The 21,763-nt window shown below is 40.5% G+C and overlaps 1 protein-coding gene across 1 annotated transcript in view; it reads left to right on the top strand.

The window, feature by feature from the left end:
• PHEX (phosphate regulating endopeptidase homolog X-linked) overlaps positions 1–21,763 on the top strand; it is a 188,492-nt gene that overhangs the window by 138,617 nt on the left and 28,112 nt on the right. Inside the window, exon 15 of the mRNA XM_023751320.1 lies at positions 5,815–5,873. Within this exon, the coding sequence (XP_023607088.1) occupies positions 5,815–5,873 (59 nt within the window). The remainder of the gene's footprint in view (positions 1–5,814; positions 5,874–21,763) is intronic.

The following is a 21,763-nucleotide window of genomic DNA, read 5'->3' on the forward strand; positions in this document are numbered from 1 at the left end:
CAGTTTCAAAATGACGTTGTTCATTTGGGTGTGTAGCAAAGGCTGGGTTGCTATTTGAAAAACTCCTATCTGTGTCATCTTTAACATCATCCTAAAATACTGATGGGCTGTCAGATTCTAAAAGCCTTGACTATTTCTAATTTTTTGCTGGCTGACTTTGTGGGCTTAGAAAAACAGTGATTTGCATAAGTTTTATTCTCTATCACAAAAAACTATTTCAGAAGGACATTAAATTGGTTAATGTTTCTGGAAAGTTCTCCAGGAATGAAAATCAGCACAATGCTAGCAAATCTTATTTTCTCTGATATATGTCTATTTCAGGGAAAGCAACATAAGGAATTTAAGGTCCTTTTTACATGATAAGGTGATGTGATAGTTAATTTTTTAAAAGAAATTTTGGGCTGGTCCTTTTCTGGCGTGGTAGATAATTTTAGCTTTATGATACTCATTGGCTTTAATAGATATCTTTTAGGCCTAAAAATTCATGAGTTAATCGAGTGAGGACGATTGTGGAGTATCTCCACTACACTAGTTTACTTAGTTCAGCACATCATGATTATATTTCTATAAAGCCCTGAAATAACATTTTGCTTCTTTGTGGGTATAGGAGATAAATACCCTTTATCTTTCATTCTCATGGAATCCATTTTTGCTGCACTAATGTACATTAAGAAGTTTCTAATGTGATGATAAATGTCAGCAAGAATGGAATTAATTGGGTGGTCATCCCTGAAGGTACATATTTAGTGTTGGTTCTCAGAATTGTCACTTCATCAGCTTGCTTAAAAATAGGGGATTTACTTCATTTCTCAGCTTGAATCAAAAGTAATTTCTTTCCCTCAGGATCCCCCTTCTTTGACAGAAATGATTTTAAGCTAGCTTCCCTATTAACTCATTCTCACTCTACCGTGACCAAACATGACTGGATTTTCTTTCTCTAGCTTCTGAAAAAATGTGTAAAAATACATCAAATGTCTACACAAATTATGGTCCTGTGCCGAATTTTTATTTGCAAAAGCATTATCTATAACATGGAATGGGAAGGATATAATCTACAGGATATTAGAAATAAAGCAGTAAATACTCTATGATTTTTCCATTCTATACTCCTTAGACTATCTTTAAGAGTTGATAGGTAAAATGTAAAACTCTAGCTTGATGCATATCTATTTTATAGGGTTCATATAAATCAGGGTGCCAATGTCCTTTCCTTTAGATTATTGTATTTCAGTATTATGGTCCTTTTATGTATCCCATTGTCCAGTATAATTTTACTTCCATGTATTTTTGGATTTGAAATTTATATGAGACCTCTTTCCTCCTTATCCACGAAATCATTACCCAAACATAGCATAGAGGAACACCCTAAAGACATAGGAAGAAAAATTTAAAGCACATGAATGACAATTTTTATTTATCCAAATAAATGTATCATAGCAATAAATTCATTTAAATAGATTTAGTGATCTTCTGCTCAGCACATACCACTTGGACAATAGTCTTAGCCCATAAGGAACTTAAAATGTTGTTGGGAGATAAGTTATGCAAACTCAAATGCCTTCAGGGCCCATGAGTTAACAAACGGTGGCCTAGACAGGTGTAAATGGTAGGGAATGGAGTGTACTATGGAGCACTAGTGATCATACATCTCATTTTAAGGGATTCCAATTTGGTACCTTTTAAAACCACCGTGTTAGACAAATGAAACATTTTTATGGAAAAATTCAACCTATTGGGTAGCACTTAGTCTCTGGACAGCCAACTTTTCAGTATTTCAATGATCTAATGTTGTATAACAAGCCACCCTAAAGTTTAGAGGGTTAAAACAACAGTAATTGTTTATTCTCTCTTGTGGCTCTGGAGGTCACTAGGCCCAGCTGGGTGGTTCTTGCTCATGGTCTTTCATGTAAGTCACAGTCAGATAGTGACTGAGACTGGAGTCACATGAAAGACTTCCTCTCTCGGATCTAGTGGTTGATGCAGGCTGTTGGATGGAATGCCTGCTGCAGCTCTCTGTGAGTACTGGGCTTCTTTATAGCATGCTGATTGAGCAAGAAACTTCAAAGAGCAAGTTTCCTAAGAAGGAGAGAGTGAGGGAGGGCAGCACATGTGGTCACCTGGTGGGGGAGAGGGGTTGTATCATCCTTAACTGCCTAGCATTGGAAGTCACATGGTGTCATTGTCCACTGCAGTGTATGTTTTAGAAGTGAGTCACTGAGGCTAACCCATAATCAAGAGGAGAGGAGCTTAGATTTCACCTCTTAATGGGAGGAGTGTAAAAAAATTACAAACAGATTAGAACTAGCACAGGTAGCTTTATATTAGAGAATAATAAAACTAAATATATAATAAACTTGGATGTAATAAGGGCGATATAGAAACTATTTAACAGTGTGGGCACTGACCAATCTATATATAAAAAAGCCAAGAGACCGAATGACCAGTCACTATGATGCGCATTGCGGTGGCCAACCGGCCTGATTGGGGCCCCAATCAGCTTCCCCCAACCTCCTGCGGCCCCTCCCCCCAGCCAGCCCCGCCCCTGATCAGCTCCCCCCATCCTGATCAGGGGTGGGGCTGGCCAACCTCCCACAGCCCCTCCTCCTGGCCAGCCCCACCCCTGATTGCCCCCCCCCCCCATCCCAATCAGGGTTGGGACCGGCCAACCAACCTCCTACATCCCCTTCTCCCCCACCCCTGCCAGCCCGGCCCTGATCGGCCCCTATTGGGGTGGGTGGCCTGACCCCACCTGTGCATGAATTTGTGCACCAGGCCTCTAGTAAGAAATAATAGCATCCACAACTGATATGAGCTCTGGCTATAATCAAGGCTCTAAACATGCCCTAGAATCAGCAAGAGCTCTGGGAGGTCAGGAAAACTGAAGTCATGTATCTGAAATAAGATGTTTTAGGTATTCTTCCTGAAGCTTCAGAGCACCCATGTGGCTGTTTGATTTCTTTGTTTTGTCCATCTTTTTTTTTTTAATTTTCTTTTTTTAAATATATTTTATTGATTTTTTACAGAGAGGAAGGGAGAGGGATAGAGAGTCAGAAACATCGATGAGAGAGAAACATCAATCAGCTGCCTCCTGCACACTCCCTACTGGGTATGTGCCCGCAACCAAGGTACATGCCCTTGACCAGAATCGAACCTGGGACCCTTGAGTCCACAGGCCGACGCTCTATCCACTGAGCCAAACCAGTTAGGGCTGTTTTGTCCATCTTGATCCATCATCAGTTAGAAACATTTTCCTTGCATGGCTCTTACCCTAATATTCTGAAAGTTTATTCTTTGCAAAAGGGAGAGGAGTTGGGAGGAATGGGAAGGGAAGGGGTGAGCTCTAGGAATATACTTAATCTTTTGAACATATTATAGTTCAGTCCAATGTTATTTAAAAGACACGTTGAGATACACCTGGATTCTCCCTCTCTTGACCCAAAAAGCAGACATACAAATGTTTGGGTCTTTGGGTAGTGTATTATTTTTATGTTACTGCTGTAATACATTACCACAACTGTAGCAACTCAAAATCACAAATGTATTATTTCATAGTTCTGTAGGTTAGAAGGGTGGGTTGGCTTGGCTGGTTTCTCAGCTCAAGGTTTTGTAAGGCTGAAATTAAGGTGTCAGCTGGGCAGGCCCTTAGCAGGAGGCTCTGGGAAGAAGCCTCTTCCAAGCTCATCAAGTGTTGGCAGAATCCAGTTTCTTGTGGTTGTAGAACTAAGGTCCCTCCTTCCTTCGTGATGGTTAGCTGGGAGCCACTCTTCACTCGAGGTCTCTCTCTGGTCCTTGCACATGGCCCCTGCATCTCAGAGCCAGAAACAGTGTGTGGAATCCTTTTCACTCTGGGATTCTCTGGACTTCTGGTTGTGTAGCATCTCTTCTGACCTCCTCCTCTTCCGTGTTGTATCTCTCAGATTCCAGTTAGAGAAGGTTTAATGCTCTTAAGAGCTCATGTGATTCAAATGGGAACACACAGAAAATCCAGGATAACCTCCCTATTTTTAGGTCCTTAAACTTAATTACTCTGCAGTCCTCTTTGCCATGTGATGTAACATATTCACAGGATCCAGGGATTAGTATGTAGATATCTTTTTGGGAACCATAATTCTACCTACTATAGATAGCAACAAATAAAGGTGCTTTTATATCCACTTATTTCCTCAGGAAAATAGTCCAGTCAGTAACTTTGTGTTAATCATTAAGACCTTTTGAAATATGAATCTTAAAGTTGAATGAAAAGAATATACACTTATGGAAGAGAGTATAGGTTTCAATTTTGACAAGAGAAGGGACACTCTCTTTCTTGATATCCAATAATGTCTCTAGTATACTATAATACTTAAGAGAACTGGTTTGAAGTTCAGACTGACCAGACTTTGTACAAGCATATAATTCTTGTAAATTTCATTGTCTTCATTTGTGTACTGAGCTAATAATTGTTATAGTTGCTATGGGGAAAAACCTATCAATGGGAAGTGCTGAGGACATAGTAATTGCTCAATGAATATTAGTTAATAATAATAATAATAATAATAGAATGACATATACGTGGACTTCTTTATAGATGGGGAAAAGGTATGGGTGGGCCAACAAGAATCAGCACTTAGATTTCCTACTAGTTTCAGATTACTGACATACATAATTATTCTATTAAACATAAATTAGTAAAATGATTGTTCTGAAAAGGAATTTATATTAAGCAATTTAGCTTCAAACAAATTGCTTTGTTTTAATCATAAAGGGAATTGGCTGAAACTCACAGCCATCTGAGTCAAGGATCGGCAAACTATGGCTTGTGGCTAAATCTTGCCTGCTGCCTGTTTTTGTATGGCTCATGAGAAATTCTTAGAGAGAAATGTTTGTAGTTGATTTGATGATGCAAAGCACAAACTTTGAACCCCAATTAGGCAAAATGTTGTCCTGCACCAAAAGAATTCCATTCTTTTTAATAGTCCTGTATTACCAAAAATTGTACATGATTATTATGTTTTGAATTTCATTAAAGATTTATGAAAAAATTTCTCACTATAGCAGTATCTATATAACATCCTTGATTTTGCCTCTTTGTCTGCAAAATACCTACATGTTTACCATCTGACTCTTCACAGAAAATTTTTTTTTCCGGAGCTCTAATCTAAGTGGGGTGTAGATTCTTCATAGCTGGAAGGTATTCCCAAGATCTTCTAATGCAACCTTAATTTCATAGCTAAAGCCGAACCTCAGAAAGTAGGCGACTATTCCACCACAGCCTAGCTAGTTGGTGATAGTGGCAGAACGAGTCAATCGATCTTTTGGTGGTTAAATCAGTAAACTTTCCACCAGAGTAGGCAGATACTCTGGGTAGCATGGTTGTACTTTATTAATCTTTCTTTACATGGACCCCTGTGTTAACACTATTCCAATTTTTTTTTTATGAGGAAAGGTCAGAGGTTACGCCGCCTAGTAACTCAGCTGTCCCGTGGGCCCATTAAACAGGCCTGGCAAACATCAGCTTGTTGCCATGTTTCCATCTGCAGGGAGAGCCCGTTAGAGTCTAGGATTTCTCATTAAACTGTTTCAGAAGCACTGGTGCTGACTTTCTCTGTAGTTAGTAACAGCGAATAAACAGGCATGTTAATATATTCTCATTGAACCATGTTCAGTTTAGGATGAGATTGTTTATTGAGCAGAACAATAGCCCTAAATTGAAGCGATAATTTCCCCACTTGCCTCATATCCCCATTGTTCCCTGGTTAACATTGCGTTTGTTCTTGCTGCCCTCCTGCCTGGATAATGATGATCACTTGGTGATATTTGTTTCTCTTGCTACAGGTGGTTTACAAATCCAACGACTGTCAATGCTTTCTATAGTGCATCCACCAACCAAATCCGTGAGTACTCGGCTTCTCTTCTCCTTGTTAATCTGGTACAAAATGGAAGGAACTTTTCCAGGACTATGATTAAGGGTAGGGCATTTTTTAGTTTTGCCCCAAAAGTGACCAGGTATTTTGGTGAAAGAAGTTTGTTTCCATACCCGTATGCCCAATTTTCCTCACTCCCTTCACCTTACAAGTTCTTTAAAGCTTTATATCACCATTGAGTGAAAAACTCCCAACTACAATAAATAAAAATACAATGAAGTTAGCCATGAAAAGAAACAAGCTTCCACTTTTCTCTCAGAATGGTCTTACTGATTTTGTCTATACCATTTTGTTTATTTTTAGGATTGAGCAGAAAAACAAGCAGATAACACTGGGTAGATTATAGAACCTGAGGGGACTATCTATATAGTAGAGGCCCGGTACACGAAATTGTGCACATAGAGGGGGTACCTCAGCCCGGCCTGCTCCCGCTCGCAGTCCAGGAGCCCTTGGACATCCTTAGCGCTGCCTCGGAGGCGGGAGAGGCTCCCACCACCACCACTGCACTCACCAGCCATGAGCCGGGCTCAGGGCTTCTGGCTGAGCAGCGCTCCCCCTGTGGGAGCGCACTGACCACCAGGGGGCAGCTCCTGCATTGAGTGTCTGCCCCCTGGTGGTCAGTGCACATCATAGTACTGGTCGTTCCACTGTTCGGTCTATTTGCATATTAGCCTTTTATTATATAGAATAAGAAAAGTTTGGAAATGTTCTGATTAACCCTAGGATGCAAAGCCTTGAGTTTCTTTTATTTACATGCTGTGATATATGTAATTATAAATGCCATGATAAGTTTAAAGATTATTAAAGATTGGAGTGGCGCAAATTAAAAATCTGACAGCACCAAGTGTTGGCACCCAGGACAGACAGTCACTGCTGGTGAAAGTAGAAATTGGTTCACTCACTTTGCAGAGCAATTTGGCAACATAGAAAGACAAAGTCGTGCATGCATCTCTCTGACCATCATTTGCACTCTTGGCATGTGCACTAGTGCTGTGATTCTCAAAATGTGGTCCTGGGACAACAGCAAGAACATCATGGGGGAACTTGTTAAAATGCACTGTAGATCTATTGTTCACAAACCCTGGACACAGGGCTCAGAAATCTCTTTTATTAAGCTCTCCTGGTGACTCAAACATAGTTTGAGAACTACTGCCCTAAAGAAGTCTCATATAGTGAGCCCCATGTGAGAATGCTCATAACAGTATTGTTTACAATAGCAGGAAAAGGGGAATAAGCTATGTGTCCCTCCACAGGAAAATGAATTAAATGTGGCATGTTTACACAAAGGAATGCCCCATAGCAGTGAACAATGAGTGACCTAGAGTGACATGCATTAACATGGATGAGCCTCACAGATATTCTATTGTGTGGTGGAAAAAACAACTTGGGAAAATATATTGAGTATGTTACTATATAAATGAGGTTCAGAAGCATGCAGGACAATTCTATTTGACATTCATGAGAATGACAAATGGTGAGTTCAGGTTGGTGGTTACCTGTTATGGAGAAGGTGGTCCTCTTCTGCTTGAGCCCTTACACGTTTCTCATACCTCCGCCCCCCTCCCACACCTCTTCTGGTCTCCATCTTCCCTCCCTTGCTTGGCAATAACATCTAATCTCATGGTTTTAAGCACATCTCTATGCTGTTTATTGAATGTGGGGGATGGAATTTATAAAGACTAGCCATTCTTGACCATGCCCCCCCATACCTATAATCACCTCCTCTCTGGCATCCCTGCTTCTGTCCTTATCCCCTTTCAATCTATTCTAAATATAATATTGCAGTATTTTAAGGTGTTTTACAATCACCTCATTTTCCTCCTCTGCTCAGAACCCGTTATCAGCTTCCTCGCTTATTCAGATTAAGAGCCAAGCTACTTGCAATGGCCAGGGGCCTCTTTCCAGGCTGCCTTTATCTCTATCTGTTCCAGCCACATTGGCCTCCTTCCTGTTCCTAAAGCATGAGACCCTTCCCTCCTGGCATTTATACTCTGGGTTCTTTTTGAGTAGGAAAACTTCCCTAAGTGCTCTGTATGGTTCACACTCCCAATTCCTTCAAATATTTGCTCAAATGCTACCTTCTCAGTGAGGCATCCTGCATGCTCACAGTACACCCTTCATGCTGGCCCTCATCTGGACAGGACACCCTGGCCACAGAGGACAGACAGCCCTGAGGCTGTGGTCTCCTGCTCCCAGCGGGCACATCTCCTTAGAGTCATCCTCATGTGGCCACACTTGGGAATGGCAGTCTCTGCAGAACTGGTCTGAGAGGGTAGTGAACAGAAGGAAAACAAGCAGATGGTGGTAATTTTGGATTTTTACATCAATTTATGTAATCAAATCAGTTAAATATTTTGAATGTCACTCCTTACTGTACAAGTATTCACTATTATCATGAAAATACCATTGCTTTCTTCCCCCCAGCTTTATGGAGATATAATTGACAAATAAAAATTGTCTGAATTTAAACTGTACAACATGATGTTTTAATATAGCTCCAAGTTGAAAACTATGCTGCATATGGAAACTTATGATATTAGGGCTATCAATTATAAACATTATAATAATATGAATTATATTTATATAATATGAATTATAATATTGAAATAACCTATTGGGCAATAGAAAATTCTGTAGATTATCCACTTTAAAAGAAAATGTTTTATGTAATATTTGGTACATGCTAAATAATATATAGAACATGCTAGAACAGCCGTGGGCAAACTACGGCCTGCGAAAACATATGATAAATATATGAAATGAATAAAACTAAAAAAAAAAAAAAGACCGTACCCTTTTATGTAATGATGTTTACTTTGAATTTATATTAGTTCACACAAACACTCCATCCATGCTTTTGTTCCGGCCCTCTGGTCCAGTTTAAGAACCCATTGTGGCCCTCAAGTCAAAAAGTTTGCCCACCCCTGTGCTAGAACATATGAAGTTATAAAGGATATAAGAAAACATATGATAAATATATGCCTGTGAATCCACCACCCAACCAAGAACTGGAACATTCCTAATATTATTGCATCTGTTCATGCTCCTCCCCATCCTATTCCTCTCCCACACCATAGAGGTAACCATTATTCTGATTTGTGTGTTTATCATTTTCTTGTTTTTGTTTAAATAAATTTTAAATCATTTAAGTATCCCTAAACAATATATTTATTTTTGTTTATGTTGTAGCATATTAAGAATGATATGCAATCTTAAGCAACTGTGTTTTTTTTCAATTAGTATGTTTTTAAGATTCAACCATGTAGCATGTGGCAGTAGTTTATTTCATTTTCACTGCCATATAATATTCCATTGTGTGACTGTATCCCAGCTTACTTATTTGTTTTACAGATCTTTTCTGTTGAGAGACCTATGTGTTTCCCCCTATATTTTTGCTATTATGAACAGCACTGCTCAGTATATTCTCATACAAGTCCCCTAAAAAAGTGTTTGGACTCTATACTAGGGATGGAATTACTGGCTTGTAGGGTATGTAAATACTCAACTTTACTAGATAACACCAAATGTTTTCCAAAGTGAGTGTTCCAGACTACAGAAGTGTTTTCATCAACTATCATTTTAACCACTTCTTAGGTAGACTTAATTTTTACCAATATAGTGAATGTAATAGATCAGCCGTTATGCAAGAAAAGGCATTGAGATAGACTATTCACTAATGTTTCCATACTCACTTTCCAGTGTCAGTGAATGCTTTTACTGTTCCTTTGAAGATTTAAGTAAGTCTCATAATAATTCTGTCTCCAAGATTCACCCCTGCTCAGCCTTTTTCTTGTCTGGGAAGAACCGATCCTATCAGAGGTTTACTGAAGAAGCAGCCATTTTAGGGTAACCCAGTGGTTTCTGGAAAGCTCATGAGCAGAGGGGGTTTGGAATGAACAATTTGAAGTGGTATTTTAATTAAGAGATTCAGCTGTTTCTATTTTCCTAATGACCAGTGTTTGCTCTCATTGTAAATTACATTCCCAGGCAAGATGACAAGGAATCCTTTGGGCGATTTTTTTCTTTCTCCTTTCTGATTTTTCTGGACTACAAATTAAGACAGGTGGAGTACCTTCTTATACATTTCCCCACTGGGTTTCCTGGGACACCCCAGCCCCAACTGCCTTCTTTTTGCTTCACTGAAGAAATGAAAAATTGAGGTGATTTTCTGAAATGAACATCTTTATTGATTAGGGCCTGATTCTGACAGCATGTGGCCATCTGTTTAATTGGGTTTCACATCTAAGATGTAACTATACTTAGTAACGTGATTTATGAGGATTTCATTCAGTTCCCATTATCATTTTCTGATTTATGCCAGTTAAGTCTGCTTCTGCATACAGTAGAGACCTGAGTAGAAAATAGAGAAACCAAAAACCTATAGTTTGTTGTTGTTGGTTGTTTTTTTTTTTTTTCAAATCCACACCTTTGTATGAAATACTATGATTTGTGACTGTCTTTCAATGTTAGATATTTTGCAGGGTGGATATAGTTCCTTATTTTTCTACCCTTGTCAAGCTGGGTAGCAATGTCCTCAGATACAAAATAATAGTAAGATAGCAATGGTTTAAGTCTGTTCTAGGAGGAGGTATGCTCAGGAACTGTTGCAGAATTTAATTATACTTGAACTGATAAGGTGGTTAAAGTAGAACACAAGGAGCTGAGGTGATTGGTGCCCAAGCTTGTGCTTCTTTAACTTTGTGGTAACAGCAAAACTGGTCTACTTAGTTTGAGTAGGGCAGTGGTCGGCAAACTGCGGCTCGCGAGCCACATGCGGCTCTTTGGCCCCTTGAGTGTGGCTCTTCCTAAGCCTTAGGAGTACCCTAATTAAGTTAATAACAATGTACCTACCTATATAGTTTAAGTTTAAAAAATTTAGCTCTCAAAAGAAATTTCAATCGTTGTACTGTTGATATTTGGCTCTGTTGACTAATGAGTTTGCCGACCACTGGGTAGGGAAATAGCGAGAACCTCAGTGGGAGACCTTGAGTTCCACTGATTTAGTTTTGACTTTGGTCAAGGTATTTTTCCTTCCTCACCCCTATTTTCTTCATCTGCTACATGTTGAGATTATCTAGCCCACAGAGTCTTGGGTAAGGATTTAATGAGATGAATTTGAAAAGTACCAGTACATTGCCAAGGTTATGGTTTATATATCTACTAGAGGCCTGGTGCACTGGTGGGGTCCCTTGGCCTGGCCAGCGGGGATCAGTGGACCTCCGTGCCACCGCATCCCGGCCTTACCCGCCAGCTTGTTGGGCTCCAGCCCACTGTCTGCGTTGACCCTGCACAGCACGAAGTAGTGCAGGAAGCAGCAGGCAGCCAGGGAGGAGCCCGAGGCCGGGCTGGGCGCAGTGCCGCACCACTCCTGCTCATCCTGGCCCAGCTGCGTCTGCTTCCGCTGCTGCTCGGGTGCGCAGGGGGAGTGTCCGTGGAAGAGGCTCATGCCGCTGCAGCTGTGTTTGCCAGCCATCAGCCCAGCATCTGGCACCCGTCTGTCAGCTGAGCGGTGCTCCCGCTGTGGGAGCCCACTGACCACCAGGGGGCAGCTCCTGCATTGAGCATCTGCCTTCCTGGTGGTTAGTGCGTGTCATAGCTACCAGCGGTCGTCCAGTCATTTAGGCTTTTATATATATAGATGACTGGTATGCCAGTAATCCCCAGGAGAGCCAGTCCATCACAGAATAGACAGCAAGATATGAAAATGTTGGAGGGACATATTTTGGACTTTTGATCTTAAAATATTTTATAAATGAAAACAATATTTTTACATACTGAAAAAATACAACCAATTTGGAAAAGTGTTTGGCAGTTTGTTGATATCTCCTGTAACACAGAAATTCCATTTTTGATGATGGATCATGCTCACAATGAGACATGTAACACAAATGTTCATTGCAGCTTTATTCATAATGGCAAAAACCTGGAAAGAACTTAATGTCCATCAACAGAAGACTAGGTAAATAAATTGATATGTTAATACAATTGAATATTATATAGCAATGAAAATGAGCAAATGGCTTCGTTCTACAGTATGCAAGAATGCCACTGTCTTAATGCTGAATGAAACACTGCATTGTTCCATTCATAAAGTTCGGGAACAAGCAAATGAATCTGTGATCTAAGTGACAGAAGTGAAAATAATGGCTCTCTGTGTTGGGCTATTGGCTGGGAAGAGGCACAAGAAACATTATCTTGATCTGGGAAGTAGTTGCACAGGTGAGTCCTACCATTAAATGTGTGCCTTTACTGTATGTATGTCATACCTCAACATAAACAGTGACACCCTCATTTCCCCATAAAATTATTTGGAACAGCATATAGCATGCATAGACATTTTGGATTAATAACAGGTTACCTCAGGGCCAAGTCTCCAGAGGCATAGACTAGGGATCAGCAAACTTTCTCTAAAGGCCCAGGTAGTACATATTTTTGTTTTTGTGAGCCATGTGGTCTCTGTTGCAAAATCTCAACTTTGCCATTGCAGTTGCAGACAGTTCATAAACAAGTGAGCATGCTGTGTCCAGTAAAACTATTTGCATACACTGTAGTTTGCCCACCCCTATTGTAGAGCGCTGTTGGAGGATGGGAGCCAGGAGACTTGACGAGTGTTCTGACCCAGCTTTTAAACTTGGATCTATCAGGTGGTGGTACTGGAACTCTGTTGGAGGGTGGTAGAGTGAACAGCTCACCTCTGGGATTTCCATTTATACTTATATGGATGGATTGGTCTTTAGACTAAAATCCATTTTATATATTCAATATCAAAGCATATCTGCAAAGTGCCTCATTTCAGTTTATTTTCATATGCCTCAAATCATATTAAGGAATTATTTTAAGCCAATAAAACCTTGGCTTGTAAACAGGCAAGGCCTGAGGGCTAAAACCAACGATGTTATTATCTTTGCTGTTATACACAAGGGATTTGGTTGCCTCAGTTTAATCACAGATATTCTGCTAAAGAAAATAAGCCTTTGTCCAGAGGCTGGGCTTATGCTAGCATCAAACTATAGAATTAATCCTGAAATCAAACATTTATTTTGCTGTTAAGGAAAAAACTATGTTTCAAGCTGGGAGAATTTCTCATACTTCGTTGACTCTGCCTAAAACCACAAAGTGGAATTAAATTCCTGAATTCACTTGCTGCTTTTTTGGGGGGGACATTTTGGGAATAGTCTTCCATAGTTTCGAAGTTAGAAGGAAGGAAACTTGAATTGGTCACCTGATCTTCTCATTATCTAGAAGAGATCCTGACACTTAGAGCAACTCTTAGTCATTTTTTCCAGTTATTCACTTAATATTTATAGAGACCCCAGTGATTCTTACCTCCTGGTATTCATGCCCCAGTGTAGCCCCCTCCCACACTGAATAAGTCTGACCTCTGTAAACAGTAGGATACTATAGAAATGACGGAGGATGACTTCTGAGGCTAGGTCATAGAAGACATTGTGGCTTCTGCCTTGCTCTCTTGGATTGGTCACTCTCGAGAAGCCAGCAACCATGTCATGAAGGCACTCAAGAAGCAAGGTTGTGGGTCACCTGCTACAACTATTTTAAGACGTTCTTGTCCTGATGCAGTCGAGGACTCTGGAGGTCCTCATACAGCCCCTGTCTCTGAGGCCTGACCAACGAGGCAGCCAAGATTGACATTCTGGGTAGTGCCACCAGAGGACAAGGGTACTCTCAAGTGGAAAGCCCTGCAGTCTCATGGCATTCCTGTTAATTTGGTTAGTCCCAGAACCAATGCCAGGAGGGACCCATTTGCCACCTGTAGGGCACTTGTTTTTAGATAGTAGAGGACTGAGCAGGTTTGCTGCAGGGCTGGTAGCAGAAAGCATGGCCTGATTATCAGGGTCAATTAAAGAGGTACGGTGTGAGTAGGTCACTCACATGAAGTGAGCAACCTGGATGTAAGCCAGACTGAGGAGAGCATCAGGGAGGTGGAAAAGAGCCATACTGATGGGAACAGGAAGTCAGGGAGCAATCTCACTAATTTATCTTGATGGTTACAATCTCACACATCCTCCCTTGAAAAAAAATCAGTTGTCTTTTATCCTTATTTTAAAAGTAGTTAATATTTATTGTAGAAAATAATGTTTTGTGGATAAGTCTTTGTGCAACTCTGAGACTCTTTTTTAAAGGGCAAATTCCTAGATGTGGAGGAATTGCTGAGTCAAACATTATGCCCAGTTTAGGGATTTTAAAATACAGTATACCTGACTTCTCTTGAGAAAAGTGGTACTATTTTCAGAGAAGAGAGGTGCTAGTCCCCACCTGGTGCTAGTGGGAGTGGATTTCTTGTGATATCCTGGGAAAAAGAATTTTCTGATATTCACATGGGAGGATGGGATAGTCCCATTCCCCTTTATCCTGCCATAGAAGAAGTGTAGCTGGGGCTTCAGCAGAGCTAAAATCAGAGCCAGTGTCCAGAGTTTCCTTTCCATGTTAGAGCAGAGTCCAATCCAGTATCAGGCTAGCTTAGCTTGTGTTTCCCTGCAGCAGTTCATCATTGCATTGCATGTGGGGTCAACAGGTCCACATGGCTATGGAGGAAACACGGGTGGATGCAACGAAGCCTAGAGCAAGCCAAGAGCATAAGAGAGAACTCCTTTGTTTAGGAGATTATGTATTTCCAAATTTTCACGTGCTTACAGTGGCCACACCTATTCTGGCCAGTGATCTCTGTTCCTAGGTGTGACCAATAGGCAATACTTGCCCTAGCCACCCCAATTTAACTGTGCATGCATTCATCTCCACTTTGTTGGACCCCTCCCCCCAGTGATCTGCAGGAAATAGGCCATTGCTTCCCTAGGGAGTGCAAAGTTGTAGCTTCCTGGTTAAGCTGCCCACATGACAGGCCTACAGTGTCTGGCCTTCCCTTTGCTCCTTTCCTATCTATCTATCTATCTATCTATCTATCTATCTATCATCTAAAAGGCTAACATGCTAAGTGTCCGTCCAACCGGTCACTATGACGCACACTGACCACCAGGGGGCAGATGCTCAACGCAGGAGCTGCCGTGATGCGCACTGGCCATTTACAGAGAAACAGTACCGCGTACCTGGCGCCCACAGAGTAACACTCGCCTTACCCCAAGTGAGACACAGGCCCTGCCACCACCCCAGAGTGACACTCCACCAAATTGCAGCCGAAGCTGCTGAGACCCCATGGCACAAAATGCGATCCACAGCCCAGCCCAGCCAGGAAACGGTGGCTGTGGGCACTGGGTAATGATGTCACATAGCATCGCCTGGCTTCCTCTCCCTAGCAACTAGCCTCCTTGGAGTTTCTTCAGCTCAGGAAAATGACTTGTTTTATAGCCAGGTGGAAATATTTTACACTTTAACCAAATGTCTGTGAAGCATTTTCCCGTGCCTCATCTCATTTGATCCTCACAGAAGTCCTGGAGTAGGTAGATAGGAGACTTGGTGGAATGCTATTTTCTTTTCATTAGCCGGAAAACGGAGATTTAGAAAGCTTAGAAACTTGACCCGACTGATAAGAAGTAAGAAATGTTGGACCTTGTAAATGACTTAAGGTTTTCTCACTGCCCAGAATATAGTCAAACACTGCTGCAGTTAAATATTTTACCCTTTGTTTTCCCTGTGTGATCTACAATAATAATCTGCTTCATGTTGATATTTACTGCTGTGTTGCTGACAATTACCTGAAAGAGAAGTTGGGGTGCTTCACTGGGCTGGAAAAAGTTTAACTAAATCAGAAAGCAGGTCTAAGTAAGCAAGTTTGTTCTATATCTATAAAAGGCTAAGTTGACTTGCACATGCACGATACATATAAAGCTCTCACTGGCGCCAATTGCACGCGTGTGTTTCAATCTGTCATTGTTGATCGTGAATTTGGTTGACACTTCTATTATAGAGAAAGGGCGAATAGTGATATTAAAATATTTCTTCTAATTAATTTCCTTTCAATGTGCACAAATTCATGTACCAGGCCACTAGTTATTAATAATTAGCTAATTACAGTGGTATCAGTACCAGTTTATATTTCCTCTAACAATAGGAGAGATGGATTTCTTTTACCAAATATACATCGTAAAGATATTATTGAAGGAGATGAATAAAGAGACTCAGTTTTTTGGTCTAATTGATATGGGAGAAAATGTTAGTCATATTTTTATTCTTGAGACCATTATCTCATACCCAATACAAATCATGAACCTACCCAAGTATTTATTGAGAATCTGCTGCTTTTGCAGGCCTAGGCTGGACATCACTGCCTCTAGTGTCAGTTTTGAATACCTAGGACAGTGAATATGTGTATGAAAGGAATTGTTGGAATATAAGTAGAATATAAGATACTGAGCTTCAAGTAGGAGGAACTTTTTTGTTTTCTCTGCCAGGTGTTGAACTATAGCAGCAGTTCTCAAAGTGTGGTCCCTGGGTCAGCAGTATCAGCATTACTTGTGATAAATGGGCATTACCTGGCCCTACCCCTGAACTACCGAATCTGAAACTTCAGGGGTGGGCCCATTAATTCATGTTTTAATATTTTAACTTTCAAAGTTCTGCTAGATGATCAAGTTTGAGAAGCACTGAGCTATAAAAATGCAGCAAATTCAAGAGGTACAGCTTGTTTGGGTAAAGGGAGAGGAACTAACTCATTCTGGTTTGCCTGGGACTGTCCCAATTTTAGCACTGAAATGCCACATCTCAAGAGCCCCTTCAGTCCTGGGCAAACAGAGTGGTTAGTCACCCTGGGAAAGAAGATGAGGTTCTCTTTGTTGCAGCACAAAGGTAATTATGGCAGAAAAAGAATAGAGGGGACAGAAGAGAAGGTTTCAAGATGGAAGGCAGATTTTAGAAGCTGCTTTCTGCTTGTCAGTTCTAGGCTGATAGATGTGGTGACAGGAGGTTACCTGCAGGAAGCCAGCAGATGGCTAAGGCATCTTGCTGAATCCCTTGATATGAGTCACAGCTGTTAGAACTGGATACTTTCTGGAAAAGAGAAGGTTGGTATTCACCAAACTACTGCAAGATGCCAAGTGAAAAAAAAAAGCCACTATTAATCTTAGAGTGATGATAATGAAACCCCCATATAGCAAAAAACATAACCAAAAGTGCTTTGTAATTGCAGCGATTTTCATGTCCCAACTGATGGCCCCCTAGATTCTAGAAGAATGGTATCCAGTTTATCTGATTGCAAGAACTAATCCTGAATAAGATGTAATAATCATTCTTTCTTAGAGTGAGCATTAATCCTCGATATTCCAAGGCAGGTGCAATTAAAGCTATTTTTGTCTTTTTATACAGTCATAATTTTTAAGTCATGTAAAGTCTCATTTTTGAAAGAATAGTCTGCAGATTATAATAAAAATAGCTAATTGTATGTTACAAGCATGATGTTGAGGAGTGGTTAAGAAAGGAGAAGGAGACAGAAGGGCTGATTTACATACATCAGCTAAGTTAACTATAAGCAGTTCCCTGTTTTTACTAGACCAACAATTCTGAAAATTTTGCACATTAGACTTTCCTGGGGAGCTTTTAAAACATACTGATGCTCAGAGCTCCATCCTAGAAATTGTGGCTTAATAGGTCTGGGCATAGGTAGCCATTATGATCACTTTGACATGTATTTTACAGACCTTTTATGTGCACTTACATGCATACAGGGTGGAGCGAAAGTAGGTTTACAGCTGTTCATATGGCCGATAATACAATAATTAATATATAATGCAGGAATAAACTCTTTCACATACTCACAACTGTAAACCTACCTTTGCTCCACCTGTATATTCATACTGATAGGATATTTATTTAAAATATATAAATGATATTTATATATATGTGCCTTGCTTTATTCCAACAATATGTCTTGGATTTTTTCCATGCTATACTATTGAGCCCTGTGTCTTTCTTTTCATTTGCTGCATAGCAATCTGTAATGTGGTTATACATAATTGTCATTCCCCTCCTGATGGACATTTATTTTGTTGTACACTTTTCTCAGTTACAGCAACACAGCAATGTGAAGCTTAGCCATGACTCCACAGTGCACATTGGGCAGTGGTTCTTGAAGTATAGTCTCTGGACCAGCAGCATCAGCATCGTGAAGGAGTTTGTTAGAGATGCAAATTCTTTTCTTTTAAAAAATATATTTTGTTGATTTTTTACAGAGAAGAAGGGAGAGGGATAGAGAGTTAGAAACATCGATGAGAGAGAAACATAGATCAGCTGCCTCCTGCACACTCCCTACTGGGGATGTGCCCGCAACCAAGGTACATGCCCTTGACCGGAATCGAACGTGGGACTCTTCAGTCCGCAGGCCGACGCTCTGTCCACTGAGCCAAACCAGTCAGGGCAAGATGCAAATTCGTACCTTCCTCTCTGGACCTACTGACTCAGAAACTCTGAGGATGGGGCCCAGCAATATGCACATAGATATGTAAGATATATGTGTGTACATATACAGTCAGTTCTGTTATAATGTGACATGTGTTCCTAAACATCACTATGCAGTGCAAAATTATACAATAAAATCCACAAGGCTTATGGGAAAAAGGGGTTAGGGACACAACAATCAAAAACTTTGTCGGCAACACACAAAAAAGCTAGGAGCCTAATAAAAATAATAGCACAGTTTTGCACATGTTAAATGGGTAAATACATAAATGCTGCAGTAAGTATGGCACTTTCCCTAGGAAAGACCTGAAGTTTGCTTGTGGAAGTGGGCCCTGGAGGACTTGCAGCTTGTGAGTTATTGTATAGTGGTAGAAGGAGGGTTATCTGAAATTGGAAGGACAGTTTTAATATGAGATGTGAGTGGGTGTGGCTTCTAACACACAGTGAATGGAGGTAGCTGGTCCATCCATGTTGGGATGTGTGCATTTTGTGTATTCCTATGCGGTTCATTTGGGTGCAGTTTTCTGCCTTCACCTAGCTTTTCTTGTGAAGGAAATGGCACATAAGCAGATGTGAAATTGGAGTTATGCCCCAGTTTTTCCCCTAATATATCAGCCATGTTGGAACAAATTTGCCTTTTCAGTATGAGTGTTATAGCAGAACTGACTGTGTGCATTTATATGTGCTACACATAAAAGGACCCCATACATGACTGAGTGCTATTTTTTCACTTATCTTCTTTCTTAATAACATCTCTTTTTAAAACAAATATTTTTATTGATTTCAGAGAGGAAAAGAGAGGGAGAGATAGAAACATCAATGATGAGAGAGAATCATTGATCGGCTGCCTCCTGTACACCCCCTACTGGGGATCGAGCCTGCAACCCAGGCATGTGCCCTTGACCGGAATCGAACCTGGGACCCTTCAGTTCACAGGCCAACGCTCTATCCACTGAGCCAATCCAGCTAGGGCTAATAACATCTCTTCATGCTTTTTCTATAGCAGGGGTGGGGAACCTTTTTTCTGCCAAGGGCCATTTGGATATTTATAACATCCTGACGGGCCATACAAAATGATCCACTTAAAAATTAGCCTGCTATATTTGGTCAAACATTTCATTAATCCACCCCTAATGCCTTCGCAGGGCCAGACCAAATGATTTCATGGGCCTTATATGGCCCGAGGGCTGGACGTTCCCATCCCTGCTCTATAGTTACTAATTTTTTAAATGGTATTTAAAGCATTAAGAGATGACTAAATTGCTCTCCAAATGCTTGCAACAATTTCACTCCCACCAACACACTTCCTACACCCTGGCCAATATTGCTTATTATTAAATTTATTAATTTGTGCCAACCCAATAGTTAAATTTCTCTTTCATCTCCCTCCCTATTTCATATCTCTCATATTCATACACATATATGTGTGTGGATGTGTCTACACATTTACACTGTGAGGAATGCCTCCCACAAATACACTGATAGAAAAAGGAGCAGGTTTAAAAGTGTGAAACGTGGTGAGGCAGTAATGAAATTGGGAAGAAAGGAAATGCAATGGAGATGCAAGAAAACATAAGAAAAGCCTATTAAAAGGGGCAAGAGAAAGAATTCCCTTTCCTTTTATTTAATTACTAGAGACCCAGTGCAAGAAATTTGTGCAAGAGCAGGCCTTCGCAGCCCCGGCTTCGTCCTGAAGGTTGTCTGGATGGTCATTCCGCTGTTCGGCCGTTTGGTTGATTTGCATATTATGCTTTTATTATTATAGATATTTTACTTCTACCTTTGCTAAATACAACTTACCCACTTATGAGATAAGATATTGAGTTGGCCCTGTTGGGATTCAATCTATCACTCTTGTCAGTCGACATCTCCAAAAATGCCGCTTAAACTGTTAATCCATTCACTTCAGCAGAACAGCTGTAAGGGCATCAGATTCTTCTGTTGATCAGTATTGGGTTCCATGGCCCCCGCAAGCTGGAAAGATACAGCTGATCAGGGGGGTGTGATGGCCACCACCTGTGAGTCTGGGGCCTCTATCTAACAGCTAAAGTGGCAAAATGGAGGCTCATGGAGTGTTAGATGTTTTCCTGTAAAGAGATTGGCAGTGGGCTAAATGCTTCCAGTTAGGCACATTTCCAAGTAGGAAAGCCAGAATGATTTAATAATTAAATCACATTCGCTTATGATCATTGTTCTTATTAGGAAATAGCATTGCTTTGATCATAGATTTTGTGAGATGGAATTTTCTTATAAACACTGTGGTTTGTACATATGGAAATCAGAATGAGTTACTAAAAGTAATCACCAGCAGAAAGGATGGACTATTGATACAAAGATGTAAAAGATATGAAAGGAAATGTAGAGATTATGAAAGTTAATATGATGTTACCCTTCAAAGTCAGAAAGCAACAGGAAGAGAGAATTGCTAGCTGGAACCATCTCTGTTTTACAATTAGGGTTTTGCACCTTGAAATCTCAAACTATGGCATTATTAAGAAGGTATAAAGACTATACATACCTACAAGTTACAAAAAATTAACATTTCATTTCTAAATTAAGAACTTGAGCCCGGCCAGCTTGGATCAGTGGTTGAGTACTGACCTATGAACCAGGAGGTTATGGTTCAATTCCCGGTCAGGGCACATGCCCGGGTTGCAGGCTCCATCCCCAGTGGAGGGTGTGCAAGAGGCAGCCGATCGATGATCCCCTCTCATCATTGATGTTTCTATCTCTCTCCTTCCCCCTTCTTCTCTGAAATCAATAAAAATATATTTTTTTAAAAAGGACTTGATTTCCTACCCTCATTTCTCATAGTCTGCTGCCATGGAGAGGAGGTAGCAAGAATGTTGAGAGGGATAGAGAGAAGAGAAAGCATTTTATCTTATAAAAGAGCTTTCAGTCTCAAGGGGCTTTGAACAGTGGCTCTGGAGCAGTCAAGGACATCGAAGGAGGCATATCTCTCTTTCTCTTTTTGTTACTATTCTTTGTATTCCCTGTTGTGATGACTTGTAAGTGCAGCTCCTGGGATCAACTTGGGGTGCTAAATTTAGTAGTGAGCTGCAATGGCAAAGCAAAGCATTTCTCCCACTCATCTGCACCTGGAGCCAGCTACATAATTTGCAGGGCCCAGTGCAAAATAAAAATATAGGCGCCCCCTGTTCAGAAAGCAGGAAAAAGTACCGTTAAAGGTGCCAAAATATAAAGCTTTTTCCTGCCTTCTGTGGCCTCTTGTTCTCTAGACTTGTCATTTTTTTTAACTTGCTATTTAGTGCTGTTGTGAGGAAAATTAAAATTTTAAATCTTCAGCATAATTTTACTGTTCATCTTTATATTGTGCAATGCCAGTTTTAAATGCAAATATAAGAACTTTTTAACTTGTATGTGGAATCACCTAAATTATTCAATTTGTATTTTGTAGCTGGTACATGCATATGTATTTTGTTCTTACCAGAACACTGCACAAAACTAACTCAGCTGTTTTTACTTCACTTTTTAAT

Source organism: Myotis lucifugus, unplaced genomic scaffold (assembly GCF_000147115.1).
Source record: "Myotis lucifugus unplaced genomic scaffold, Myoluc2.0 scaffold_20, whole genome shotgun sequence".
NCBI lineage: Eukaryota > Metazoa > Chordata > Mammalia > Chiroptera > Vespertilionidae > Myotis > Myotis lucifugus.